Raw genomic sequence first — 27375 nt, 5'->3', positions numbered from 1 at the left:
GGCAACTGAGACCTGTCCTCCTCCACCTGGACTGAGGTGAGTAACCGCGCCACTACGAGGACCTACTAAGTAGAGGGAATTGGGCATTCCAAATTGGGGATAAAAGGGGGTCTTCTGTGATCTACATTTTTGAAACACCACATAATGTTTACTAAACGAGTGAGAATGCTGAATAACTTCCAATGGTTTTCTTCAGAATAGAATACTAACATACTAGTCTTACTATTTCTGTAGTATATAGTATGTATAATGTGCACATGTAACAGCAGCCAGCTGATACATAATAGCTTAGCTAGCCTTTAGCATCCTAGTTAGCACACCTGCCTCTCATGCCGGAGACGCCGTTTCTAATCCGGTACGGAGCGGGTCGAGCAAGACCGGTTAAACACAGTATATGAAAATGTTATTAAAAATTTGAATGCATAGAATACATGAAAGAAATACTACATTTGCCAAAATATGCAGTAAACATACAGTACTGTGCCTTAAGTCTTTTTCAATGTTTCACAAAAGCATTTGTCTTAAGATGGTTATTTATATCTATTATATTGACAAATATAAATGTTAGACTCCCAAACATTACTTTTGCAAATAGAAAAGATTAGAATAGAAGAACAGGGAACCCTCCAACAGATGTCATGTCACCCACAAGCCCCCCACTGAACATTGATTGAGTCATTCAAGCATTGACATCCCATTGAGTCTGGGATTACATAAAGAGACAGAAGCAATTGAGACATCCTAAATAGATAGAAGAACTGGGGTGAATTCTCCAAGAAGCTTTGAACATCCTATCAGCCAACAACTAAGAAAAACTGTGTCCAGATGTACCTAGAAGAATTGGTGCTTTTGAAGGCCAAGATGGTCTCACCCAATAATGATTTAGCATTTTTATGTTTACTGGACTTTGTCTGATATATGGAATATATGTTTAAAGAAATTGTTATCTGGGCAGTACTAAATAATATTAAGTGATAATTGAAAACTATTTATGTCATTAATTTTGAAGACATCTTCACTATACAATATTTTTCACAAATGCATAAAACTTTTGCACAGTACTCTATTTTGTATACCTTAATGCAAAGCACTCATCTTGACCGTCCATTTCCTTTGTAACAAATGAATAAGATTACAACAGTAGCTTTATCTCTTTTTGACTCATTAATTTATTTGACTAAAGTGATTTAATTTTATAATGTGTTTACATAAAAATTACAGCCTTATTTTATACAGCCAAATTACGGAGTTCTGAGTACATGAATGATCATGCAAATTCGTATCTACAAGTGGGAAAATCTGAATTCTAGGTAATTCCAGAGTTACGGAGTTGTGACGTTGGAAGGAGCGTGTTAACATGAAAGATGATGGAAAGTGATTATTTTGAGTGTTTGTTTATTTGTTTGTTTTTTCTATTATTGTATATTAATTTCTTATATATGATAGTCAACTAATGACTCACCCTTCCTGGTTTGTTTTGAGAAAATTAATTTATAATTTGTTAGATATCATGAATTAATAAATCATGCAAGCCATGTAAAAGTGATGCAGGTGCATTTACTTATTCGTATTCACTGGTACAACAGAAATGTAGCTTTTGCTGTCATTCATTGTGTATTTGTTTAACCCATATGGACTGTTCGGTCATTTTTGAGCTAAATCGATTTTGTTTCTTCAATAAAACTGGTTTCAGTCCATTTCAAATCTGAACACACATAAAAAATCTGTTTATTTGATCATTCTAAGAGGTAGGGAAAAAAAGTCTCATTTGTACTGTTCTTAGTCAAAAATGACCACCATAAGAAATGAATGGGAAACACTAAAAATCTGATTTTTTAAATGTTTTTATTTTGTTTTATAATTATTTATATCAAATCTAAAAAACAGCCACAATGCAGAAAAACCCACACAGACATGAAGGGGTGAGACTACCAAACATCAAGAGTGCAAAAAACACACACATTCCCACACAAAGCTGGTCAGACAATATTTAGAAATATGTTAAAAAAATAAAACAATCAGCCACATCTGCTGAACACACACACACACACACACACACACACACACACACACACACACCAAAGACAAATACATAGAAAAGACATACAAATCAAAGGGAAAGTTTACACTCTTTGTAACACCATGTTCAGGGTTGACTGTAATAATAATGTGGCATTATTGCAAAAACTGACAAAAATAACCTCATACCAAAAAAGTAGTCTTTGATAATGTTTAAATATATATCTAAATGTAGAAATTAACAAAATCTAGAAATCATCTTCTCTTCAACCAGGGATGAATAAGTAGCTCTCTGCAGCCACCTATTGTTTATACTTGGAATTTCATCTGGTTTTCATATATATATATATATATATATATATATATATATATATATATATATATATATATATTTTTTTTTTTTTTAAATGGACACCCCAGTTTGCTTCTTCAGACTTTAAGCTTTCAAACGGTATATGATTTATGAGGATTGGTTCAGTATTTGAATTCACCAAAACCCACTCAAATGCACAACTCAAGTCCTTTTACATGACTGAAGTTAGAGTTGTTACATTTCTTTTATAGCAATTCAAAAAATTACACTCTTAACGTCTCTTGTCACTTTTGACCGAGAACAAATGTATTGTGGTTCAATAATGAACAAGGCATAAGGGTTAAGTTTGGCTTCAGTATTTTGTTTCCGACTGGAATGTGTCTGATTCGTAATAACACATGCCAGACTCCTTGAAGTTACATTCTCCCTTCCCTTTGCTGCCACAAGAGGGCCTCCTAAAACAAAGTTTTTAGTATTTAAATAAAAAAAACTAAAATCTAAACAAAAACCCCACCTTGTTTAGCAGGGTCCCCTGGTGGCTCAAGGACACTAAGCAGTCGCTTATACTTTTTATAGCTTGAAATGGCTCTGCCCAACTAAATGTAGGAGTTTCCAAGGTGCAACTGAAGGCGGCATTTGAAACGTTTATTGTGCAATAATGCCTACTGTTTCCTATTTTTTTTATTTTGTATTAATTGCTGGGAATACAATGTACACTGAACAGTATTCAGTAAATAGTAAACTACTATTCAAGTGTTGCAAGTGTGTAATTATGGGATGGGTGGTTTTACCGGACCTGTGTGCTCTTCTCCATCTCAATCATCATGCGCTCATGTTGCTCGGCGATGGACAGTGTGGCAGAATGAACTCTCTGATAGATCATCTCACCTTCTCTGGTCTGGAATGTAAATAAGCCCTCCCCTGTATCACACATCCTGTAAGATCACAGCACACATCCACTTCACTTGAGCAAGCGTTTCTACAGGCGGAACAACAACAGAACACTTTAAGTGCAGCCTGCAAAGAAAGTGAAGCATATGCTAAATGTTGAGCACCTTCCTGAATCAGCTAATCAATACTCAGAGCAGCAGCATCAGGAATATTGGATTTAGGATGGATTTAGATGACTACATCTTGTCGGAAAAAAGGCACTCCCAACTAGAGTCAAATGTAGTACACGCACCTCCCAGATTCAAACGTGAACCAGGTCGAGTCTCTGCCATATCTCCTCAGGGAGTTGAGCGGCCACATGACCAGCTTGACTCTGGCATTATGGATGTCCCATAGGTAGATGTTTTCATGGGTTATCTGCATTGTGCACTCTCCGTAGATGTCCAGGTTTGGGGTCGGCATCAAGTAAACATTAATTCTCTCTGGAATTACATAATTAAGAGTCAAAAGTGCTGTAGACAAGGGTTTCCAAACCAGAGGATTGTGAGATTACAGCAGAAATGCAAATTCTGAATGAATTTAAATAAAAATGAATAGTTAAACATGTATAAAATTAAAACCATCAAATTGTATTAACTATTTATGGTAAATAGATAAAAAAAAATATTTTCGTCTTTAAGATTTACAAATTTTAATTTGATAACAAAATTCCATCAAATTGTGTAATTTTTAACAAAATTAAATTAATAAAATGTTTTTTTTTTTTTTTTTTGTCAAATAAGTTCATGTTGAATTCAAATTTTGAGGGGAGACGATAGGTATATAAATGGTACACAACGTCGAAGTGAGCGACAGACGGGGAACGTCTAGGTTACGGATGTTACCTCCGTTCCCTGATGGAGGGAACGAGACGTTGTGTCCTCCCGGCCACGTCACTGAGAAAATTTCTGAATGAACTCAACGTATTTGCCCGCTTTTATACCCGTATGTCCGGGGGCGGAGTATGCAAATCTATTTCATAGATCAGAGGCATATTCAGTGCTCAAGAGAGACCCCTAGTGTCGCTTCTTCGACACAACGTCTCGTTTCCTCCATCAGGGAACGGAGGTTACATCCGTAACCTAGACGTTTTCCACAATAGAGTAAACTGTTTTTTAACCGATCTGAAAAGGTCAGAGACTGCTTTTTGATTGACATTTGTTTTAATAATAATTAAATATGCTTTAAAAAGGGCAACCCCATGATGGTATAGTCCTCTCAGCTACACAGATTTAATGGTGCTTTGGTAAAAGATCCTGCTTTGCAGAAAGATGACAGAGAATTAGAGGGTACATCTGGAAATATGTAGACCATCATCTAACATGATTATTATTTTTCTGTCGCACTATTTTCCCTTCTTGCAGACATGGCCCTTGCAGTGCTCAAAAGGTCAAAAGATTGTTGCCATAGAGCCACAGTAGGAAAAATGATGGTGAGTGTTTTTGCAGCCAACCATTGCTGGAGTAACCACACCATCTCAATTAGCTCCAAAAAGACAAGAGTGCACTACATAATACAAATTAATAGTGCCTAATTATACCTAACGCTTCAAAATAAGCTATGTGTCTTTCCAGAGGAAGAGGCGATGTAATGTGGGGGCTATTTTAGGGATTGTGAAAATTAACTCTGATTTAATTATCGGAGTGCGCCGTTAGAGGGGTTTAATTGAAGCGCAAATGGCAAACTCTCTGCTCGTTATTTCTCAGCTGTCGTACAGTGGAGAAACCATCATTTTACTGACCTCCTGCTGATATAATCATATACACATTGCGCACTCGTTATGAAAACAAATCAATATTTGCCTGTCATTTGATTTAAAAAAATGTGATGATGCCTGCCATTGCTTAATGCTTGAATGGTTCAGCAGAACTCAGAGATGAACTAATATTTATTTTCTGAATTATGTTTTAAAACACACACACACACACACACACACACACACACACACCCACACACACACGTAGTGTTTCCATGTTTTATGGGGACTTTCCATAGACATAATGGTTTTTATACTGTACAAACTTTATATTCTATCCCCTAAACCTAACCCTACCCCTAAACCTAAACCTCACAGAAAACTTTCTGCATTTTTACCTTTTCAAAAAACATAATTTAGTATGATTTATAAGCTGTTTTCCTCATGGGGACCAACAAAATGTCCCCACAAGGTCAAAAATTTCGGGTTTTACTATCCTTATGGGGACATTTGGTCCCCACAAAGTGATAAATACACGCTCACACACACACACACACACACACACACACACACACACACACACACACACACACACACACACACACACACACACACACACACACACACACACACACACACACACACACACACACACACACACACACACAAAAAAACAAACAAACAAACACACACGACAGGCCTAAGTTCCTTTCAAAGACCAGTTCAGACTGAAACAATCTTGGAGAAGATGCAGGGGTTCTCAACTGGTGTGTTGCGACCCAAAAAGGGATGACAGAGAAGATGACAGAGAATTAGAGGGTAAGAAATATGTAGGACCATCATCTAACATGATTATTATTTTTCTGTCACACTATTTTCCCTCCTTACAGACATGGCTCTTGTAGTGCTCAAAGGTCAAAAGACTGTTGCCTGTCTCTGTTCTGATAGGGTCACAGACAGCAGGGAGAAACATTCTAAATGCAAATAATAAAATGCACAATTGTGCATTGTTAATGTAGTTAAATGAATAGGCTTATCAACATTTAAAAGGAGAAGAAAAGCTTTTACATCTCTTTTGTTGTGGACATCAAAGGCTGTATGTCCAATCAAAGTCACTTGTAATAAGCTAGCCACATTAGGTCGATACCAATATGGAAATGTTGCGTGGCATGCCCTCATCTACACAAACCATCAACAAAGGTTTTAAAAACAAGATAATAAATGTGACCCAGACACATACAATTTGTAAATCTAAAAATCTAAAGTTTGTGCTGACCACTATGTGTTTTGTACAGTGAAATATTGCCTGCTGAGAGCATGAAACCATCAAATACATTTCAAATACACATTGAATACTTTTCAATGCTTTTGAAACATTTTAAATGACTTTTTGGTTTATTTTTGTACAATAAACAATTTCGGGTAACATTTTACAATTATATTTTAGGCAACACTTTACCATAATGTTCCATTTGTTAACATTAGTTAACATCAATTATGAACAATACTTTTTTTAATCTTAGTTAATGTTAATTTCAACATATACGTTTTAAAAATCAAAAGTAGTATTTGTTCAAATTAGTTAATGCACTATGCACTAACATAAACTAACAAAGAACAATTGTAATTTTATTAACTAATATTAACAAAGATTAATAAATGCTGTTAAAATATTTTGATATTTGTTAGCTCATGATACCTAATGTATTTATTTATGTTAATGAATGGAAACTTATTGTAAAGTGTTACCATATTTTATTTGTTTACATTAGTTAATTACATTAGTTAATATAATACTTTTGCAGCGCTTATTAATCTTGGTTAATATTAATGACATCATTCACTAAAAAGTTTTTGCATTAAAAGTTGTATATGGTAATATTAGTTAATGCATCATGAACTAACATGAACAAATAATGACCAATTGTGTTTTTACAGGATTAATTTACAGGAACCAAAATTAATAAATTATATATAAAACAAATAATAAATAAAAATTATATATATATATATATATATATATATATATATATATATATATATATATATATATATATATATATATATATATATATATATATATATATATATCTTTTTTTTTCTGTGTTAATGATACCTGATGCATTTTAATAATGCTAACAAATAGAACATTTTTGAAAGGATTTCATAATTTTTATTGTGCTAGCTTAGTTGCCACTTGATGACCCATGAATAAAATCTGATTTCTGAAGCAAAAACAATCAAGAACTACTTCTTTAAAGTAATTTAACCATTTAGTAACACATTTTCTCATTAATTCTAAAAGGAACCAGTCTGCACTTGCTAACAATGGCAATAGAATATTGTAGCTCATTCTCTTAACCGTTACTTGCACAGGTGCCATGCACATTAATCCTGCTTTTCTTTAATGTCATAATCTCATTCATCTCTATGACAAGCTTCATTATGGGCTGATGCTCTGATGCATGGCAGTACTCATTAGTGCTTAGTGAAGAACCTTGGCCCGAGCAGATCATTTATAAACACGAGAACAGACCTGGAGGGAGTGTGTTTAACAAACACGTTTGGTCCCTGTAATAGAATCATTTAGGGAGTACAGGAGAAAAAACAAACAAAAAAAAAAAATCACCAGAAAGCCGGCCTCTAAAAAGATACTGACCGTTCTGTTCCCTCTGCACCCCTGCTGCTAACAAGTCCGGTTCTCCCATGCTGATGTCATTAAGTCTGCTGCCCAGACACTCCAAACACAATAACTTCCACCACTCCTCAGCCTCCAGCTCTGTGAACACATACATCCGTATCATCATGTTTACATACAAACATACAGTTGGTCTGGAGAGCAAACAGGAATTCCATGAAGAGGAGGAAAACACATTTTATCAATTAAGCACTAATGCAAAGAAACAAACACTTCATAAACAGTAAATTGTTGATGAATGTTGATTTTTCTAGTCTTCCATGCACCCAGGATTTATGTGATTTATCCGTGTTCTTTTTTATTTGTTGGATTAAGTACATATGCATCAGATAATATGTCTCTGGCCAATGTGATGCATTTTGCTGGTTTTCAGCATCTTATGTCATGAGCACTGCGTATTTGAAGATGGTTTGTCAAGAAGTTCATCTTATAAAAATGTCAAGACCCCTGCATTTTCCTTCAGTTTCCTTCCATCCAGGTGATTTTGAATGCAAGTATGCATGTAAATGGCTCCTAACACTATTCTAAAGATACTGGTGTTACTTTTTTTTTTTATTCAGTGACTGTTACGAAACAGTCAAAAAATTGCCATCAGAAGTTTAGACAGTGAAGCATAAGTGATATTTATTAAAAATGTTTTTACGAAGTTTATAGTTGTAACTCCAGAACCCTGACACAACACATTGCTGGTGCAAAAGCGAAAACGAAAATGTGAGTCACAAGTCTATGTTTTGTGAACAGTGGTGTTTCACTCAGTGACTAACATAAGATGCTGCGTACAACCGAATGATCTACTATGTTTTGCTGCAAAGATATGAAAGACAAAGAGCTATTAATGACTATTCCTTTGTCATAGAGGCAAACATATATTTTAAAGTAAATGCAAAATACAGTTCCATGGCTGGAAAAAAAAATTAAAAATAATTCCATTTCCTTAATGCACTTGCCAGGTGTTGTAAAATGTCAATTATGGTCTCTGTGCAGGCACGCATGCACGCACGCACACACATTGGTGTGCTAATGAAGACTCTCCGTAGATATTATGATTTTTATACTATACAAATTATATATTCTATCCTCTAATCCTAAACCTAACAAAAAACTTTCTACATTTTTAAATTTTCAAAAAAACATTGATTAGTATGTTTTTTTTAAGCTATTTGAATTATGGGGACAGTAGAAATGTCCTCATAAACCACATTTATACATAATACCCTTGTAATTACCAGTTTGTTACCTAAAAAAAAATGTCCTGGTAAACCACCCAAACCCTTCCACGCACGCACACACACACAATATTCACACTCAAATCGCATCCTGCAGGAGTTGAGCTTTTTGAGGAAGACACTTTTTTTTTCTGTCATCCAGTTTATTAAATCCTCCAATTTTCAAAAGCTCCAAGCTTATCTACAGGAGACTCTTAGCTGTACCATTCTAATGAGTAAACCCTGCAAATTACCATCCACAAGCGTCTAATGCAGTTTAGCACCATGACAAAAAAGGGACAAAAAAACAAGCACAAACTACTGCCAGCTTGCCTCAAAATGAGCCCTGTCCACACTGTTTCTGCACATTACACAAGGTATGAAAACTCAACATTATGAGATTAGAATTGTCTAATTACGAGCCAAGTAGTTGCTAACAGATTCGTGACCTTGTCAAGATTATGTTTTCTGCGGAGCTTGTTTGAATAACAACAGCTGTGTGCATGATATGCTTCCCTAAATACATTTCAGCAGGGCTAAATGATGCTTAAATGACTATGTTTGTTCACATTTTTAGTCTGCCTGTTTTTGGGCTTTAGGCAGGCATCTTTAAAATTTGTGCAATCAAAATTAATTAACCGTATGTACACTAGGCTGTGTGCCAAATGCATTTGGGAATAGTACATTTCAAATGTCTTTCCAAATAATTTGTCTAAAAATAGTTTGCCTATAGTACTACAGTACATAGACCCAATAAACCTCTTAAACACAAATAAATCACTGTGCACCCTTTTTTTCATGGAAGCTTTTCTTCGCTTGAGTTTTTGCATGGCCTCTCTCCTGAGATGGTGCCCTTTAAGTGTGTCTAAATTCACAAACTTTTGGGTCCACTGAGTGGAAAATTTGATAAACAAATACTTCATCAGCGTGGCAGACTCCCAAGTGATCAGGCAGCTATGTGCACAAACACAAAGATGCCTAGCAGAATCAAGGCACTTTACAGGACAACATCTTTAAATGGTTAATAGTTCACAAGCGCACATTGTGAGAAGGACATGAAAGTATAGGATAAACAATTAGGAGAAATAAAGTAGGTCAAGATGGATAAAAGAGGTTACATAGGTTGGATGAAATCAGGGTACAAATCAAACTTTTTGTCACACCTGACAACATTGAGAAATATGCAAGCCATAAATATTTCCTACCAGCCATGGAACTGTATTTTGCATTATTATTATTCAAAAAGTACTTTTACATTGAGATTCTTGTCCCTATGTGAGTCATATCATCCAGGGACAGAGAGATGGTGAGAAAGCAGAAAACAGTAGTACAGGTCAAAGTAGCAGAGGCGTGACCTGACAGACTCAGAGGGAGGTGAGGAAGTGGAAGTAAAGGATCTGGGGATGTCAAGTTCCTACAGCGGACATGGGAGTACACTTGCTCCATATGGCCATGGTTTGTGAGAAAGCGGAAGTTTGATAGGAGGCGGCTCGTGGACATGTTCCTGTGCCAAAATAAAAAGAGCTACGAGCAGAGTGTACCACGCCACACACATATATACTCCTGCCCTCTCTACTAATGTAAAGGAGATCTAATACAGCAGGATATATTAACACCGGGTCTTATTAACAGCAAGCCAATACACAAAACAACTCTGGATAAAAAAACGTCTTAATATAAACAGCCTTAAAGCTAAAGTGTGCATTTTTTCAATGTTTACATTGGTTTACATTGAGGTGAACAGAGAATGGCCAGACTGGTTCAAACTGTCAAAGTCTACGGTAACTCAGATAACTGCTCCGTACAACTGTGGTGAGAAGAATATCATCTCAGAATGCTATTTTGGGAATGCGGGTTGGCACTGTTTTGGCAGCACAAGGGGGACCGACACAATATTAGGCAGGTGGTTTTAATGTGTGGCTGATCGGTGTACAAGTAAGCCATTTGTAGGTTGATTTCCCCAATAAGTGTAAAACTGTGGCGAAACTCTTTTTTTTTTTGCCTCCCAACCAGCCTGACAAAGCAACATTGGCTCAACAAATGGCATGAGTTTCCGGTGGAACTATCTGTTTGTCCAGCCATTGAGAGACAGACAGATGGAAACCAGTTTGAATATAATCATTATATATTTGTGATTCCGCTTGGTGATGCTACCGGAACAGAAATTACACACTTCAGCCTTAAGGCACGTACTGTATATATATATATATATATATACATATACACACACCCTTGGTGCATGCCCATATATTTCACAGCTCTTAATTTATGCATCTGCCCGTTCTAACCATTTCTCATTAATATCCTGCCTCAGAAGGGAGTGGAGGAGAGTCGAGGCAGAGCTGGGGGTGGGAAGGTTATTGTGGTAAATGGATTCAGGAGAACATTCCTCGCCTCCCCCTGGCAGTGCGGAAGACCCCAGAGGTGCTAATGATATCCCAGCGGGTCCTCCATGCTGCTCACCCTGTGCTCATCCACTCCACTGCCTCCCCTTCCTTTCCACATCCTCCTCTTCCCTCCTTCTCTGTCTTCTCTTTTCCACCCCAGCCTGCCCCGCTGATCAGCCGCCTATACCTGGGAATTCTGCTTGACAGGAAATTTGAAGCCAAAGGACTAATTCTGTGATAGAAGAGGAAGAGTTTTACTCTTGGAAATTTCCTTGGTGGAGATTGTTGTCATTTTAGTATTTGATTAGGTCAATTTATCATATAATAGAATAGAACAGAATAGAATATTGCCACTTGGTTGGGCAGGTGGCCCCACATTTGCGGTTTTAACACTGTGTTGCAGTGTCAAAGGTATGTGAAATGATGCGGCGTTAGAATGTTTCAGAATGTTGTTTAGCAACAGGCAACCAGCCATATAGAGTGCAACAGTCTGGTTCCAGAAGTGAAAATCCCTTAAAATGTTTTCATAGACTAATTGATTTTTAAAGATATTTTATGAACATTTTAAGACAGACCTACCTTGAGCTCAGAGGTTGTTTATCGATGGTATATGCTTCTGTTGAAGCCATCTGTCTGCGTTGTTTCTATTTAATTGTTTCAATAGCGTGTTTGATTGTGGAATTCTTGGTAAACAACTACATTACCCATGGTACAACAGAGAACGCTTCACCAATCAGAGAACCTCGGCCAACAAAGACCACAAAATTAGCCTCAAAACAAAGCCCCACTCCCATGACGTACTGTGAGTGACGTGAACGAGTTGGTCGCCCTTTACCCTTAAACTACTTGAATAATTTTAAATATTGAATAATTTTGCAATAAATATAAAATTCATTGTTTCTATACATATAATCAACAACCTAAAATCAATAGTTTGATATATTCTTAAAGTTTTTTTTTTTTACAATGGCAATGCTTCATGGGATTTTAGTTTGTAACCTCGTGAAAGATGGTGAGTACACAGCCTTGTACTGGTGTGTTTTTGTCAGATTTTCAAATACTTGAACATTTTTGTTCATGGCTTATAATTCTTTTATGGAGGATTTTATGAAAAGCCTATTCAAAAAATTTATGAGAAAAATACTTCCGGAACCCAGACGCTAAATAAGTGGGCGGGGCACTGTTGCGCTCTGTAAAGCCTCAGTACTTACCTCATTAAATATTAATTAACTTTGTACCGTCGCTGCTATTTCAGAGACTATTGGCTGTTTATGTTCTCCGTCTGAGTGAAACTGGTAAAGTGTCAAACAGTGGTGGCAAACGAGACAACTGCTGCAATGAAGAGAGTGTACGCCATGTTTTGAGGCATATTTCAAAAGACAAAACACAAACAGAGCTGAATTTCTTGGCAACATTTCCAGAGCAGAGCAGATCCATTGACAGGTTGTGTACCTGTCGCTAGCTGTATTTGTTCAATCATTGTTATCGAAACACATCCAAATACAGCCACTAAAAATCACCTTAAGACCAGTTGATTTAATGTAATTGCAAAAAATGGCTGAGAAAAGTGAAGTTAGTTCTGAGAAAAACTCTAGGATAATTTGTTTGCCATTTGGTTTGATATTTCTATGTAATGTAATTCATAATTTGACCTAATACTTTTTAGGGCCACTGTATTTAAACAGCCAACTGTATTTAAACAGCCAACTCAACTGAAAAAGAAAATGCTAATTACAATTTTATTAGGGTTAGGGTAAAACACCATCCAGTAAACGGTAACAGTAAAACACCATCTTTGGTTAATCCCAGCACTGAAAATCAATATGCATTTAATATAATTTCACCAGCAATGTTTGTTTTCTGGGTGTGATTTTTTTTCGGAATGAGCGTTTTGATCAGTTTTCACAATGCCATATTTTCATTAAAAGATTCTCAGTGTGAGAGAGGAGAAAGCACATGGGAAGAGAGACTGCCAAGCTAGTAGTGTGTATATCATCTCATTCGTATTTCAAACGTGTGTTTGTGCATGCTAAACCTTTCTCTTGTTTTGTTTTCTAACTGATGTTTTGCTGGTTGACTTTGGCCGTATTCATTCTCAACTACAACACAATTTAAAAAAACAATCTACACTGTGTGTCTCACTAGGCCCTTCCACCATTTACTTATAACTCTGCCTGAATGTTTGAAGAGTATTCCCTAGTTACAAACTCTATATGGACTATTTTTCAAAATATGTGAAAATAAATACTTTAGCATCTTTAAGTATAGAATAAATGAAGCTATTTGAAGTTATATACTATCCAGCCTTCAGTCTCTGAGGTTGAACTTTAACGTAAAATACTTTCTCAGAGATGGAGAGAGACAGGGGCGTAGATTCCTGGGGGGATGGGGGAGAAGGTAACCTCACCAATAATCAAAACAAGCAAGTACAACCCCCCAATATTTGTACCATGATCAATGGAAACATGTAAATTCTTCACACTGTAAACACCCACCCCCCATGTTCAGACCAAATCTTTGCCCTTGAAGCACTTACCTGACTCACAGGAAAATGTCTTTGTCGTCTCATCACAGAAAATAATTGCCACTGCATGTTTCTTAGTCTCTCTGGGCATTCGCGTAATGTTCTTAATGTTGTGGAGCTCAGTAATCTACAAAAGTAAAAGACAAAACTCATTACCAAATTTAATGAACTCAAGTGAAGGGGAGAACAACAAAAGAAGGGTGACACAGAGGTAATGTTATCTGACAATGCAATGATTTGAAATTACTGTGCCTGGCTTTAGGGAGTAATGGGGACAAGAGTTAATGATGGACTTCTCTCATATCTATTTTCACACTATTATAATACATTTTAGAATTTGAAAGTAAAGATCATCCAGAAATGTACAATAACATCATACTGGATTATTTTCAAATGCACCTACAGTACACCAATCGTAAAACCAAGCCTAAGTTCTTGCTTTGTATGTTTATTTTTTTAATGTTCTGTATGTTTTTTTTATTTCATTAAAAATAAATTTTGAATAAAATGTTTCCATTCAAACTGGTTTTGTCAAGTACACTAAAATAACAAAGGTAATGAGAGATATCACTAAGCTGTCACCATACAAAAAATAAATAAATAAAAATACTGCAATTAGACTGAATGAATGCTGAAATTTTTTTGCGATGAATTCTGTTTAATTGTGGTTGAGGACAGGGACGGTCAGCACTTTAACAAATACAGCTGGCCTGGACACAAATTCATATAACAAGACATTTTCATTCATGATTTAAAATGTGACCACATTCATGATGAACAACGAAGAAAAGCAATCTCCTTACATGTAGCTAAGAAAATAAGCAGCTGTTCTTATACACTATCTATATTTCAAGTCTTCTTCAAGTAGAATTTAATTCATCTTCTAGTGTCACACTCCTCAAAAAAAAAAAAAAAAAAAATACTACATATTCACTTCTTCCGAGCTCTCTTAAAGTATATTTTTGTAGTTGCTACACCTTTCCTCTAGGTATTGCCTGTGCCATCAGAACGGAGGTTTCTGCATTTGTATGTTTGTCTATGTGTTTGTGTGCCTGTATATGGTGCTGAGTGTGTCTTCAGGGATTATGAATCTGATGAAGGGTTTGCTCAAGGCTTTGAAAGAACTTCTCTAGCTCAGGTGCGTCAGTGGGTGAATGATTCACTGATGGGCGTGATAAAGCATCTTCTAAAAATTGCTCTACTGCCAGCAGTGCACAGACTCCAAGATTTCCAGAAACGTGCATTATCTATATGATTACCATGTTATCGCACTATACAATGAATTACACGACAACTGTATAGCTTCCTGGAAAAAGTTGCTTGTTTAAATGTAACATTTTTATGTTATTAGTAGTAAGTGATTAATTCATCTTTAGTGAATTGCCAGGGGCGTAGATTCCAGGGGGATCTACGCCCCTGGCAGTGGTGGTGGTGTAGTGGTCTAAGCACATAACTGGTAAACTGGTAATAAGAAGGACGCTAGTTTGAGCCCCACAGCCACCACCATTGTGTCCTTGAGCAAGGCACTTAACTCCAGGTTGCTCCAGGGGTATTGTTCTTGTAATAAGTGCACTGTAAGTCGCTTTGGATAAAAGCGTCTGCCAAATGCATAAATGTAAATGTAAATGTAAATCTTTACTGTAAATCAAGTACAGTATAACACATTCACATTCTGGCTGAGTTTATGAGACACGGTTGTAAGAGTAACTTGAATATCAAATACAGAAATATTGGCCAAAAGGGAGCTTATAATATGGAACTGGGCCTCACAGGTATAATATAATATTAATATTAAAAGCCTGTCCATAGTGCCCTTTAAAATCAAGGGATCAGGGTCTCTCTACTTTCTCTACTGACAGACAAGTAGCAATTCATTTTGTGGCCATATTGAAATAACATATAAATAAAAAATAATGAAATATAGCTGCAAGCAGCGATAATGGGACCAAGCACCATGGGTCCATTTCGGAAAACAATGCAAGGTGGACACATGGATTTGGCATTTGACATTACTCTAAACAATTTTGAAGCAATGTGGGTAAATACAGAACAAGAGGACTATTTTAAAGTCTGTCATAAGAGCCACACTTCCTGCTCCCAGGTGGTGGCATTATGACCATGACTAAAATTGATTAGCCCCCAAGAGTAAACATACATCTCAATTTTGATCTAAATCACACATTGCACCCAGTAGATGAGACAATATCTGTTCCCCATTTTTCACCATTAATTTAATGCAAGTGTCTTTCTTCCCAGAAGTGCACGAGGAGCTAACAAAGTCGTGGAAGGCACCTTTTTCTCCCCATACACGCTTCGCATGCTCATCCACTCTGACTACCCTCGACGGCGGAGCGGCTAAAGGATATGTCGAGCTTCTCCAGGTGGAGCGTGCCATAGTGGTGTATTTATGCCCGCTGGTGCGACCGACTAAGGCTCCCTTCCAAGGTCTTTAAGTTCTCTTACTCTTTAATAACAAAAGCTTACAAGGCCGAGGGTCAGGCCACTTCTGCCCTGCATGCGTGGCTATCCTGCAGGTCCACCAGGCCAAGACACTGTTAGATCTGCACAAAGGCAGAACCAACCCAGGGCTGATGCAGGAACTGGGCACTGCGACCGACCTCGCCTTATGTGCGAGGAAGGTAACGCCGTGTGCCCTGGACTCGAACGATGTCCACTCTTGTGGTCCAAGAGCAGCACTTGCGGAGATGCATTACGCTGAGAAAGTCTGCTTTCTAGATGCGCCCATCTCCCAAGGGGGGACTTTTTTGCGACATTGTCAAGGATTTTGCCCATCAGTTCTTGACGGTGAGGAACAGACTGAGGCGATTAAGCACATCCTGCCACGGCACGACTTGGCCACCTTCGGGCCTCTGAAGTCCAGTGCCCTGTCTGCTTTTCGCCAGAGCCATTCCCCTGTGGTGCCAGCCCCCGGCTCCAGTTCCATCAGAGCCCATATGCTGGCCTCAGAGAAAGAGATCCTCCCATGAGAAGTTGGCACCACTTGCCCATCAGCCGGCCCCCAAGACACTCTGACAGGTGGTTTGAGATGGTCCGGACACAGGCAGCCCAGGGATGAGGCAACTACTTCTGACCAGTCCAGCCTGGGTGACCTCTCCAGCCCCACCTTCGCCTCTGGGTGGGGTGTGGTCTCCACGGTGTCCTCTACTTGGGAGGGACACCCCCCGACGCGGACCTTATATGGCCCCCAGCTGAACGATTTATTTCCTTTTGGGGAGAAAAAAAAAAGAGAAGAGGCCGCGGCTGGGTCAGCCGGTCCTTATTTTTTGGCAGTTGCCTTGTCCTCGAGGTGCAGGGGACCGTTTGATGCCTGTGAGAGCATTGGGGGAGGTTATGTGACGGCCTGGAGCGCTGGCAACGAGGCACTCACAGGGCTGCTCCTCTCGCACCGCCAGTCCGTGTAACACAGTTCAGTTAGTTGTGGTGTTTTGTATAGGGACCCCTAGTGTCACTACATCGACACAACATCGAGTGAGTGACAGAAGGGGAACGTCTCGGTTACTGTCGTAACCTCCATTCCCTGATGGAGGGAACGAGACTTTGTGTCCCTCCTACCACAACACTGAACTACCTGTTGAAATGGCCAGGACCATGTCTCGGCTCCTTAGTACAAAACTTGAATGAGTGCTTGCATTCCAGCTCCTTTTATACCCATATGTCCGGGGGAGTGGCATGCAAATTCCACTCGCCAATTCTCATTGGCCTTTTCTCAAAGATCAGAGGCATGTGGGACTCCCAAGGGCGACCCCTAGTGTCACAACATCTCCTTCCCTCCATCAGGGAACAGAGGTTACGACAGTAACCGAGACATTTTCCACATGCACAAGCAGTAATTTTCACTAACATTTTCTCACACACTGTAGACTTGTTTTTACATTGTTGCATGATGTTTTTTTTTTCAGCAAATGAGCTCAACCTTGCTATTAGTGTCAAATGTGACATAAAAAAGCACCTTGAGCTGACTGCGCAATTGTACAGCTACTTACCTATAATGCTCCAAGTCGGCCGGCAATACTTTACCTGTAACGATGCGCAAATCCAGGCACAGATCTGAACGCTATTCTTGCATACCGCAACATGATGAGAGGGGAGTTTTCAAGTTATGCAGTTATATCATATCTAGCATACCATCTCAGTTGGTAAGCCATTTATTCAATATGTATATGATTAATATAACATGTAAAAAAAACATGCACAAATATAACGTTTAATAAAAGGGAGTTGTTTTATTGTGTTAAATATACATATTTTCAAAATACCTTGTGTAAATGATATCTATGCATTAGAGAGGGGTAACATTAAAAGGATGTTAAATGTTTGGAGGGGTACACCACTGTAAAAGGTTTGGGAACCACTGATTTACTGCATTCAAAATAAATGCAAATACAGTTGATGTCAGAAGTTTACATACAATAAGGTTGAAGTCAATAAAACTAATTTTTTAACCACTCCACAGATTTCATATTAGTAAACTATAGTTTTGGCAAGTTGTTTAGGACATCTACTTTGTGCATGACATGAGTAATTTTTACAACAATTGTTAACAGACAGATTGTTTCACTTTTAATTGACTATATCACAATTCCAGTGGGTCAGAACTTTACATAGTTTACAAGTTATCTGTGCATTCAAGCAGCTTGGAATATCCCAGAAGATGATGTCAAGCCTTTAGACAATTAGCCACATAGCTTCTGATTGGAGATGTACTGAATTGGAGGTGTACCTGTGGATGTATTTTAAGGGCTACCTTCAAACTCAGTGACTTGACATCATGGGAAAATCAAAAGAAATCAGCCAAGACCTCAGAAAAAATATCTAACTTTTTGGAGAAATGTCCTCTGCAACTTATTGTGAGAAGCTTGTGGAAGGCTACCCCTAATGTTTCACCCAAGTTAAACAATTTAAAAGGCAATGCTACCAAATACTTACAAATTGTATTTAAACTTCTGACCCACTGGGAATGTTTTGTCATTAGGCTGCTGCGGGTCAATTGTGTCTAATAGAGCAGAAGCGATAAAAATTATGGTGACCAGGGCTGCACGACTTGGGGGAAATGTCACATTGCGATTATTGAGGCTAATATTGCGATATGCGATTGCGATATAATAAACAAATGGTAACATGAGTCAACTTGCTTGATTATCAAGGAAAATGCACATAGATTACTGATAATGCTGAAATGTGTATTTCTCAACTCAAACATACAAACTAGCAACAACAACAACAACTATAAATGCAGTGTTTTCAAATTAAAATATTTTTACAAAATTAAATAATAACATCTTTGCATTACTGCAAACTTGTTATTTTCTCAATATTTCACCTAAATAAAATGGAACAATAAATAAGAACATACACATTTTCATGAAATTAAGATTGTCCAAACAAACAGGGACATTTAATCAGGATGCAACGTGTACTTTCTATAAACTCTTTTGAAAAGGAAACTGGATATAAAAGTGTGGTTCAATCAAACCACTAAAACTGTTGTTGTTGCTGTTATGTTTTTTTTTTTTTTAAATGACAACTGGTATTTCCAAATCCTCTTTCTAAAAAGTTCTACTTATCGCTGGTACCTCTTGTTCAGTCTGTGGATGATTTCTGAAATCCCACTTTGCTAACGGTGCATCATGTCTCTTTATATCTCTGTGAAGACTTGTCATATGGCGTGACACTCACAAACACATCAGTAATTGTGCTTTGTTTGGCTTACTGGGCTTTTTAATGTAGTTTTAGTCAATGAAAACTGTTGACATTTTAGCCACAGAACACTGTAAACATTTTAGCCATAAGAGTGTTATTTATAAGCATTTGTCAATCTTGTCTATCCAAAACCTATATATATATATATACACACACACACACACACACATTTTATTGTTGTTGTCATTTTAGTGTTATTTTTCACATAAGATTGATCTTATCATGATGATCTCATCAATGATGCTACACTTTGCACTGCAGACAGTGGGGGTGAGAGACGAGCGTCTCCGTATTAGAGTGTGCATCACCCGGCAGAACTTTAAATCTCTCCCGGTCTCGACTCCCGCTCAGATTGTGTCTCTTCCGCGACTGGTTGAAGCGGCTCTGATCGCACCGAGAATGACAGTTTTGGAGTTTGTGTTTATTTACATGCCATGCTCCCGTATTATATGAACTTTAATTATTTATGAAATAAAGATATATCGCCAAGCTGTGATCTGTGTTATTTTTTCTGGCCACCAGTTCAGTGTCGGTCTGCTCGGCGTCCATCTTCACCTGATTTCTACGCTGAACACCGGAAACTCACATGACTTGACCACACGTACCACTCCCTAAACTGAGACTGATTGGTCATATTTTTACTAGCGGTGTAGAAAATGGGCAAATAGCTCTCAGAGAGAATGGGCTGTCACGTCCACACATGCACTTATTTATTTAATATAAATCGCACAGGCTGACATCGCGATTGGGATATGATTAATCGTGCAGCACTAATGATGACCCATGAATTATCATCATTTATGTAAAATCCTGAGTTTTTCCTGATGCAATGATCTGGTGGAAATTTAAAGAAGCCCCACTCTCCAATAATCAGCGGAAAACAGGGTGTTCCAACCCCACAAACAGCACTTTTGGTTTCAGCACAATTTGAGCAAAGCACCCCTAAACAGCAGTTATTTTTTGGGCTACCAAAAGAACCCAGAAGGGGCAGAGCGTTTGTTTGTAAACACCAACTTCATCTTGGCTTCAGCAATACCCAAATCACAGCCGAGTTTGCTTTCACTTGTAAACACATACACATGACAGACAGTGACATCAGTAAATTCCAAACTTATCTAATTCGTGTTCAACAATGGATGATACCAGACTAATTGTGGTGGTGGTGAAGAACAAATTGCTCTATCGTTTACCTTTTAGATGCAAATGTGTTCCTCCTCCTCATGTAAATAGGATTTCATGACTATCAAGTTTGTAATACTTATCAATGACCCACTCCTGATAACCATTTTATAAGTTATGGTTTTATTAAAGTAAAAACTCACCTTAAAAACATCGAAATCACTGTATTTTTCTGTATAGAAATGCTTCCAGAGTGAAAGCTCTGTCAAGTCTGCAGCTGCAGTTACACTTAGTTAAGCTGATGCTAAGCTCACGTCTTGTTCAAGTTTGCGATGTGAAACGGGTGTGAGGCTGTACTAAGCCCTACCCCAAACCCTAATGTGATTATAGCGTTGGCAGCACATCCTGATAGGTAACACATATTTTCATAACGCTTGTACGCTGTAGAGTAAATTATAAAAATGCAGTTATTGCGTTCTCAAATTCATATCAGGACATGGTCAGACAAGTGGCTTTGGTTCCTTTGTGTTTTTATACCAATTCCTGCCAAGTTATTCAGACTCCGGGTTTTGTAACGTGGAAGTAAACTTTTGTAGGGTAAACTTCGACAGCAGTGAATGGAGGTGAATGGGAGATCACAGCAAATATTCACTTATCCATTTGCTCCAAGACCAATAGAAAAAATCCACTATTACATTTAAACGACTTTCCAGAAGAGGAAAAAAATAAGCGGTGGATTAAACAAGTCAGTTGGGAGAAGATGACAAATTTACTGTCACTCTCTCAGCAGCTGAAAATTGAAACCCCTTCGCGTTGGGTGTAACATTTAATTGGATAAAATTTTGCGGTAACGCAGTAATGTACCACGTTACTTAACAAAATTTAGTTAAAAATCATCTGATTACAGTTACAGACATGAATACAATTAAATTAATTGGATTACACATTTATTGCTAAAACAGTAATATTAATTAAGTAGAATGCATTTTAAAATGTATTACATTCCTAGGTTGGTACTTTCATGTGTGTGTTGCTGTGTCAGCTAATGAGCATGTGCTCAAACAATCTGAGGACATTGAGGACACTTATCGAGGTGATGGCAGATGAGTGAGCTGTGTTATTATGGACGAAGCAGAGTGTTGTTTGAAAATGAAAGTGAAACGTTTCAAGTTTTCATGCACTCACAATCAATCTCCGCAAGCTTGTGTCAGCATGCTCCCAGCCCTGGCTGAGGCACGCAAGGCTGGGCCACCTACAAATCCTCCTTAAATATCTGTGCTCCGCCCCACCTTCGCTGCCGTGGGATGAGAGGGAATCGGTTTCGGGTGTATATGGAAAACATTGATCATTCTCATCTGACAGAGGGATATATATCGCTCAAAAGGTGGGAATATTTGCAGAATGTCATCTTGAAGATGTCGCTAAACAAATAACTTTTTATGTTCTTTATCTACTGTACACAATAAAACACAAACACAATGCTATAGCGTTACAGATTTGCAAGTGATAAAGGATCCTCAATTCATCCAAGCACAAGCAGGGAGATAATCCACTTGCTGTAAAGTTGTGTAAACACACACATGCTGCACATGTACACACACAAACAGATATACATGCACACAGACATGCATGATGCAACACACAATCAAGCCTATATATGCACACAGAAAAGAAAAAACAACCATTCAAATACACAATGGTTTTACTATCAAAGCTGTCTGCAAATGTGTTTTCAGAAATGTTTTCAGTTCATTAGTATTCTTTTTCTGTCTTTCACACCAACATAAACACAGGTAAACAAACTTAAATGTACACATACATGCCACACACAGCTAAGAAAGTTGTATATAGTGGACTCTCACACACACACACACACACACACACACACACACACACACACACACACACACACACACACACACACACACACACACACACACACACACACCTGAAGATACTACTACAGCATATTTGAGATAAGGAATTTTTAGCATTTTTAGAAATGCATTAGATCTCTTTAGGCAAGTTGCTGTCTTTGTCAAATTGCTGTAATTTGGTTAATATTTCAGTCAATATTAAAGTACTAAAAGAGCTATTCTGCCCTACAAAGGCAAAACGCCGTAACATCATGTTTGGTCAAAAATGAGTTAATGTCATTTTTGGGGTATTCAAGACCTCCTTTATCATGTGAATAAATATCGTGAGTCAATTTGATTGTTTTAACGAGAAATTAAAGGGCTATGACAACCGTAACATCCAAAACCATACGAGAAACCACAGCAGAATGCCGTAACAGTTGTTACGGCTCTTAGCCTTTGTTCCGGCATGCTTAAGTTGAGTGCATCAAGAGAGATGTTACGGTGCTGCTGTGATGTTACTGTACTCTGGCTTTGTCATACTGTCAAAGATTACTGCTCTTTTATTGTCACCAAACCACGTAACATACACATGACACATCTTTGAAATAAAGTGTAGACTGCCGACTGCTTGTTTGTATTATTACTCTGTGATAGCGATGTGATAGGGCGATGGTTCAGATCTGTCAATGTCAGTGACAGCCCGGAGCTTGCTAAATTTAATCTGTGCCACGTAAATTAGCGCTAACGTTGACGCTGACACTCGCCTCACATCAGATGCTGAAAACCAAATATTACATACAGAGGCATCCTACCTTTCCATGCAATCCGATATAATCCATAGAAGATATAATCCATAGCAATGCACGTCATCTGCTGTATCCACAACAATCCATACGTGTTTGAGCCATATTTCCTTCTTGCAGGTGTTCACGTCAGATTTTACAGCTGGTTATCGCTAACGTCCGTACAAAGTAGGCTAACCTAAATAGTAAAAGTAATTCCAACTTTTTTTCGGTATACTCTGTCTATATTATCTCAGAATTTAAAAGTAGTAATCCAAGTCGTGTTCGTTGACTGAGCATCTTGAGCAGTTTGGACTTCAAAGTTTAACCCTTTAACTGTCACCCCTCCCCCTTTTTTCGCATAGACAGGAAAATCACTATCCAAACTTAAATGGTTGTATTTCAAAAATGCTTTGTCATATATACCTATGGACAAGTTGTGTTCCAAATTTTAGGTTGATATCTCAAAAAAATGGGCTTTCAGTAAGATTTTATTTGGGCGCAGTAAAAAACTTGGAATGAGCAGTCTCTAATCTCTAATGTATTGGTCCAATGTTTAATTAATTATTACTCTATATCTTGCATTTAAATACATATACCTTTGTATTCAATTATAATTAAATTATCTTTATTGTGAAAATATTTATTGTATTTATTCATACTGTACATACTGTACTGCAAAGTAACTTATCTGTTATACTGTTTAACTCTGTTAGTGTTGCCGCACTATCCTGATCATTATAGCACTAAATAGGAACAACCAAAGGTCTTCTATATAATTTAAAACAAATACCATGATGACTAGACCTTGGTTAGGTGTTCTTATAATGGATGTAAGTATGGTGAACAGCAAGTAAATATTGATTATATGTCAGTTACGGCATTTTGCCTTTGCATGACTCCTGATTTTTGCCACATGATACAAAGGCAGAGTAGAGTAACTGCCAAACAAGGGTCAAAGGTCAATTTTGAGCTCAAGATGTTTTGCATACAAACATTTCTTCAGTATAGCAAATAGTTGTGTCCTAAATAGTTGAGTCCTACCTATAATACTTTTGTCTGGACAAAACAGAAACTTTAAAGTCATTTTTCTCAGTTTCACACTCTAGTGATTTAAGGTCTTTTGCTTTTGCAGGGCAGAATTAGTGTCACATTTTATTTTATTTTTATGCAGGTTTGATTGGTTTTACTTCAAAATAAAGTAACTAGTAATCGAATTACTATCCAGATGAAGTAATTCGTAATCTAATTGAAATCTACTTTTTGAAAGTAACTTACCCAACACTGGCTGTGGTAATTAATTTTTTCAAACGAATTAAAGCATAATGTTATAAATTTGCACTCAATATTAAAAAAATATAAAATATAAAAAAATGCAAAATTTATACTGATACATAAGGTGGAAACATGTCATCACAGTCCGTGAAAAAAGGTCTATTTTGCAGATGTGATATTTTGGGAATCATTCACCAATGGAGCTTGCATCTGATATTTGCCAACAAATGGTCATTTTTATAAATCAACCTAAAATTTAGAATATAACATATGCACTTTGATTTTCTAATATTTTTAAATTTCAGTTGATATTTGTATTATATTTGATTAATATAAAAAAAATTCATTACAATAAACATACATTTGTATAAAAAATAAAATTCAACTGCACAATGAACTGTCAAGTGTCTTCTTTAAAAAGATACAAGGCTTAGGTCTAAACTCCCTAGCATTCAGGAGTTAAAATAACCCCCTTTTTGAGCACAAACCATGTAAATGATATACCTGAGCTTAAATGTTTTTAAAGTTAGAGAAGCTGAAGTTTATAGTAATGGAAATATTTTGTGCTGAACATGATATTTTTATCTAAAAAAACAATAATAAAAGTGCCAAGACAACCCAGAAATACAATGTTCTCAAAGCCACAAGTATAAAGAAGTTAAGTTTCAAATTTGAAGATGATCTAACAAAAAATTAGGTCTTGCAAGCTTTTTTCTATGTAAAATCACCGGAAGCATACAGAGTTAAATTAAGGCTCCGCCTTTCAAGACAACACAAAATCTGACTGCAATGCTTGGCTATTATGAATAAAACTACAGCACATTTATAAAAATAGACTTGAGACAGGCTCATTTTGTTTACGAGACTCAAATATATATGATAATATACAGTTTTACAACATGAATGCTGCTCAGATAGCATAGTTTGTTGAAGAACGATGACGAAGGGTAATTCTTTCAGGTGAGATCTCATGTAAACAATGGAGAATATATCAATATTTCTCAGATTTATCCTTTTTATGGACACAAAGTGCTATTGGATGTTTTTTCATTGAACGCTTGTCATGGACAATTGACCCAAGTGTGGCAAACTGGATTCATCTGGTGATCATGTTTTCATTACAAAGGTATGAAGTCCCGTTTTGATATTGCATGTTTTCATTTGTACTCCTGGCACAAATAACTAAATTGCTGTTACTGGAGCAATGCTATCGTAAAACAGAGATCGGAAATCAAAGTTAAACCCTTTGACCTTTGAAAAGATGTAAAATTTGTTAACATTAATTACAATTATAGATGGTAAATTATATATTAAATGTAAGCAGAGTGACGTCACTACCACGTGTGGGGGAATTGCGTATGAACAGGTTACGTTTACACCCAAATATAGGAAGAAAGGAATAACAACTATTCATTTGTTGCCATGGCTACACTATTAATATATCAAATATCCCTTTACAATTTTACACCAGCAGTGACTTGACATTATTCTAAAGAATTTTGAAGCAATTCATTTAAACACAAGAGGGCTATTTCAAAGTCTGTTAAAATTGCCTTACTTCCTGGTGCCAGTTGGTGGAGCTATGACCGTGACCCACAATTGCCGCATAAATGTGATCAGCCCCCATTTTCATACAATTTACACCGAAGTTATATGGAACTTCCTGTTTCACATTTTTGCCCTTAATTTATTGCATTCCATTCAATATCAAAAATCCATTAACAATTTAGCATCTTCAATGTCTTGGCATAATATTGCTTAAGTTTGGTGTCAGTCACATGAATACCCTAGGAGGAGTATTCAAAAGTTCAGGGCCTGCAATTTAAAAAAAATGCACATTCAATCCAAAATAGCTGACTTGTGCCAAGCTAATGACTGTAATTTTGAAAGTTGCCCGGCTTGATGAGAATAATATATATAGTAAGTTTTGTGACCGTAGAAGAAACTGACCACACCACTTTTGTCAAAAGGTGGTGCTACAGAGCTCCCAAGTCACACCCATGTGTTAACTTTTTCCCACGACTAATGGCTGACAACACTGATGTGTGTACAAAATATCATGAAAATTCAAGCATGCCAAGTACCTCAAAAACATGTGAATATATATAAAAAGGAATATTGACATTTAATTTGTTGCCATGGCAACACAGTTTAAGATATCAAGAATCCCTTCAGAATTTTAAATACGCACTGCCTTGATACTATTCTAAAAAAATTTGAAGCAATTCAGGTAAACATAAGAGGCATATTTCAAAGTCTGTTAAAAGTGCCACACTTACTTCCGCCAGTTGGTAGCACTATGACCGTAACCCACAATAGCCAAATCAATGTGATGAGCCTGCAAGGCCAAACATATGTAACAATCCAAAATGGCCAACTTCCTGTTGGATGGAGCTTATGACTGACCTCTGCACTTTCAGTGCCTGGGCCCTAATAAAAATAATAATAATCCTTAGAAGAACAATAGGGCCTCTGCACTTTCAGTGCTTGGCCCTAACAAAGAATAATCATTAGAAGAACAATTGGGCCTTGCACTTTCAGTGCTTTGGCCCTAATAAAATCCTTAGAAGAACAATAAGTTCTCCGCATTTTAAGTTCTTGGGCCTTAATATTAATAATAATAATCCTTAGAAGAACAATAGGGTCTCCGCACTTTCAGTGCTTGGGCACTAATTATATTATAAGGTAGATGTTTTACCATTGCCCAATTTTATGAATTGCTCTCAAAATCAAATTAACAAATTTTCCCTGTCTGCTGCCTTAGGGCTTGGGACTGTCCATGTTCTTGTTGTGCCATCAGCCAGTCAGTACTGTCAGCATGTCACAACATCATTGTAAAGTGATCAA

At 37.2% G+C, this 27375-nt stretch overlaps 1 protein-coding gene across 1 annotated transcript in view; it reads right to left on the bottom strand.

Moving 5' to 3' along the window:
* LOC127634863 (docking protein 6-like) overlaps positions 1 to 27375 on the bottom strand; it is a 104916-nt gene that overhangs the window by 25177 nt on the left and 52364 nt on the right. The window contains exons 3-6 of the mRNA XM_052114587.1: positions 13785 to 13899; positions 7618 to 7737; positions 3516 to 3705; positions 3129 to 3267 (exon numbers count right to left, since the gene is read on the bottom strand). Coding sequence (XP_051970547.1) covers positions 3129 to 3267; positions 3516 to 3705; positions 7618 to 7737; positions 13785 to 13899 — 564 coding nt within the window. The remainder of the gene's footprint in view (positions 1 to 3128; positions 3268 to 3515; positions 3706 to 7617; positions 7738 to 13784; positions 13900 to 27375) is intronic.

This window comes from Xyrauchen texanus, chromosome 42, assembly GCF_025860055.1.
Source record: "Xyrauchen texanus isolate HMW12.3.18 chromosome 42, RBS_HiC_50CHRs, whole genome shotgun sequence".
NCBI classification, from domain to species: Eukaryota; Metazoa; Chordata; class Actinopteri; order Cypriniformes; family Catostomidae; genus Xyrauchen; species Xyrauchen texanus.
The sequence above is the reverse complement of the archived record's forward strand: the minus strand, read 5'-3'. Positions and strand labels throughout refer to the sequence as shown.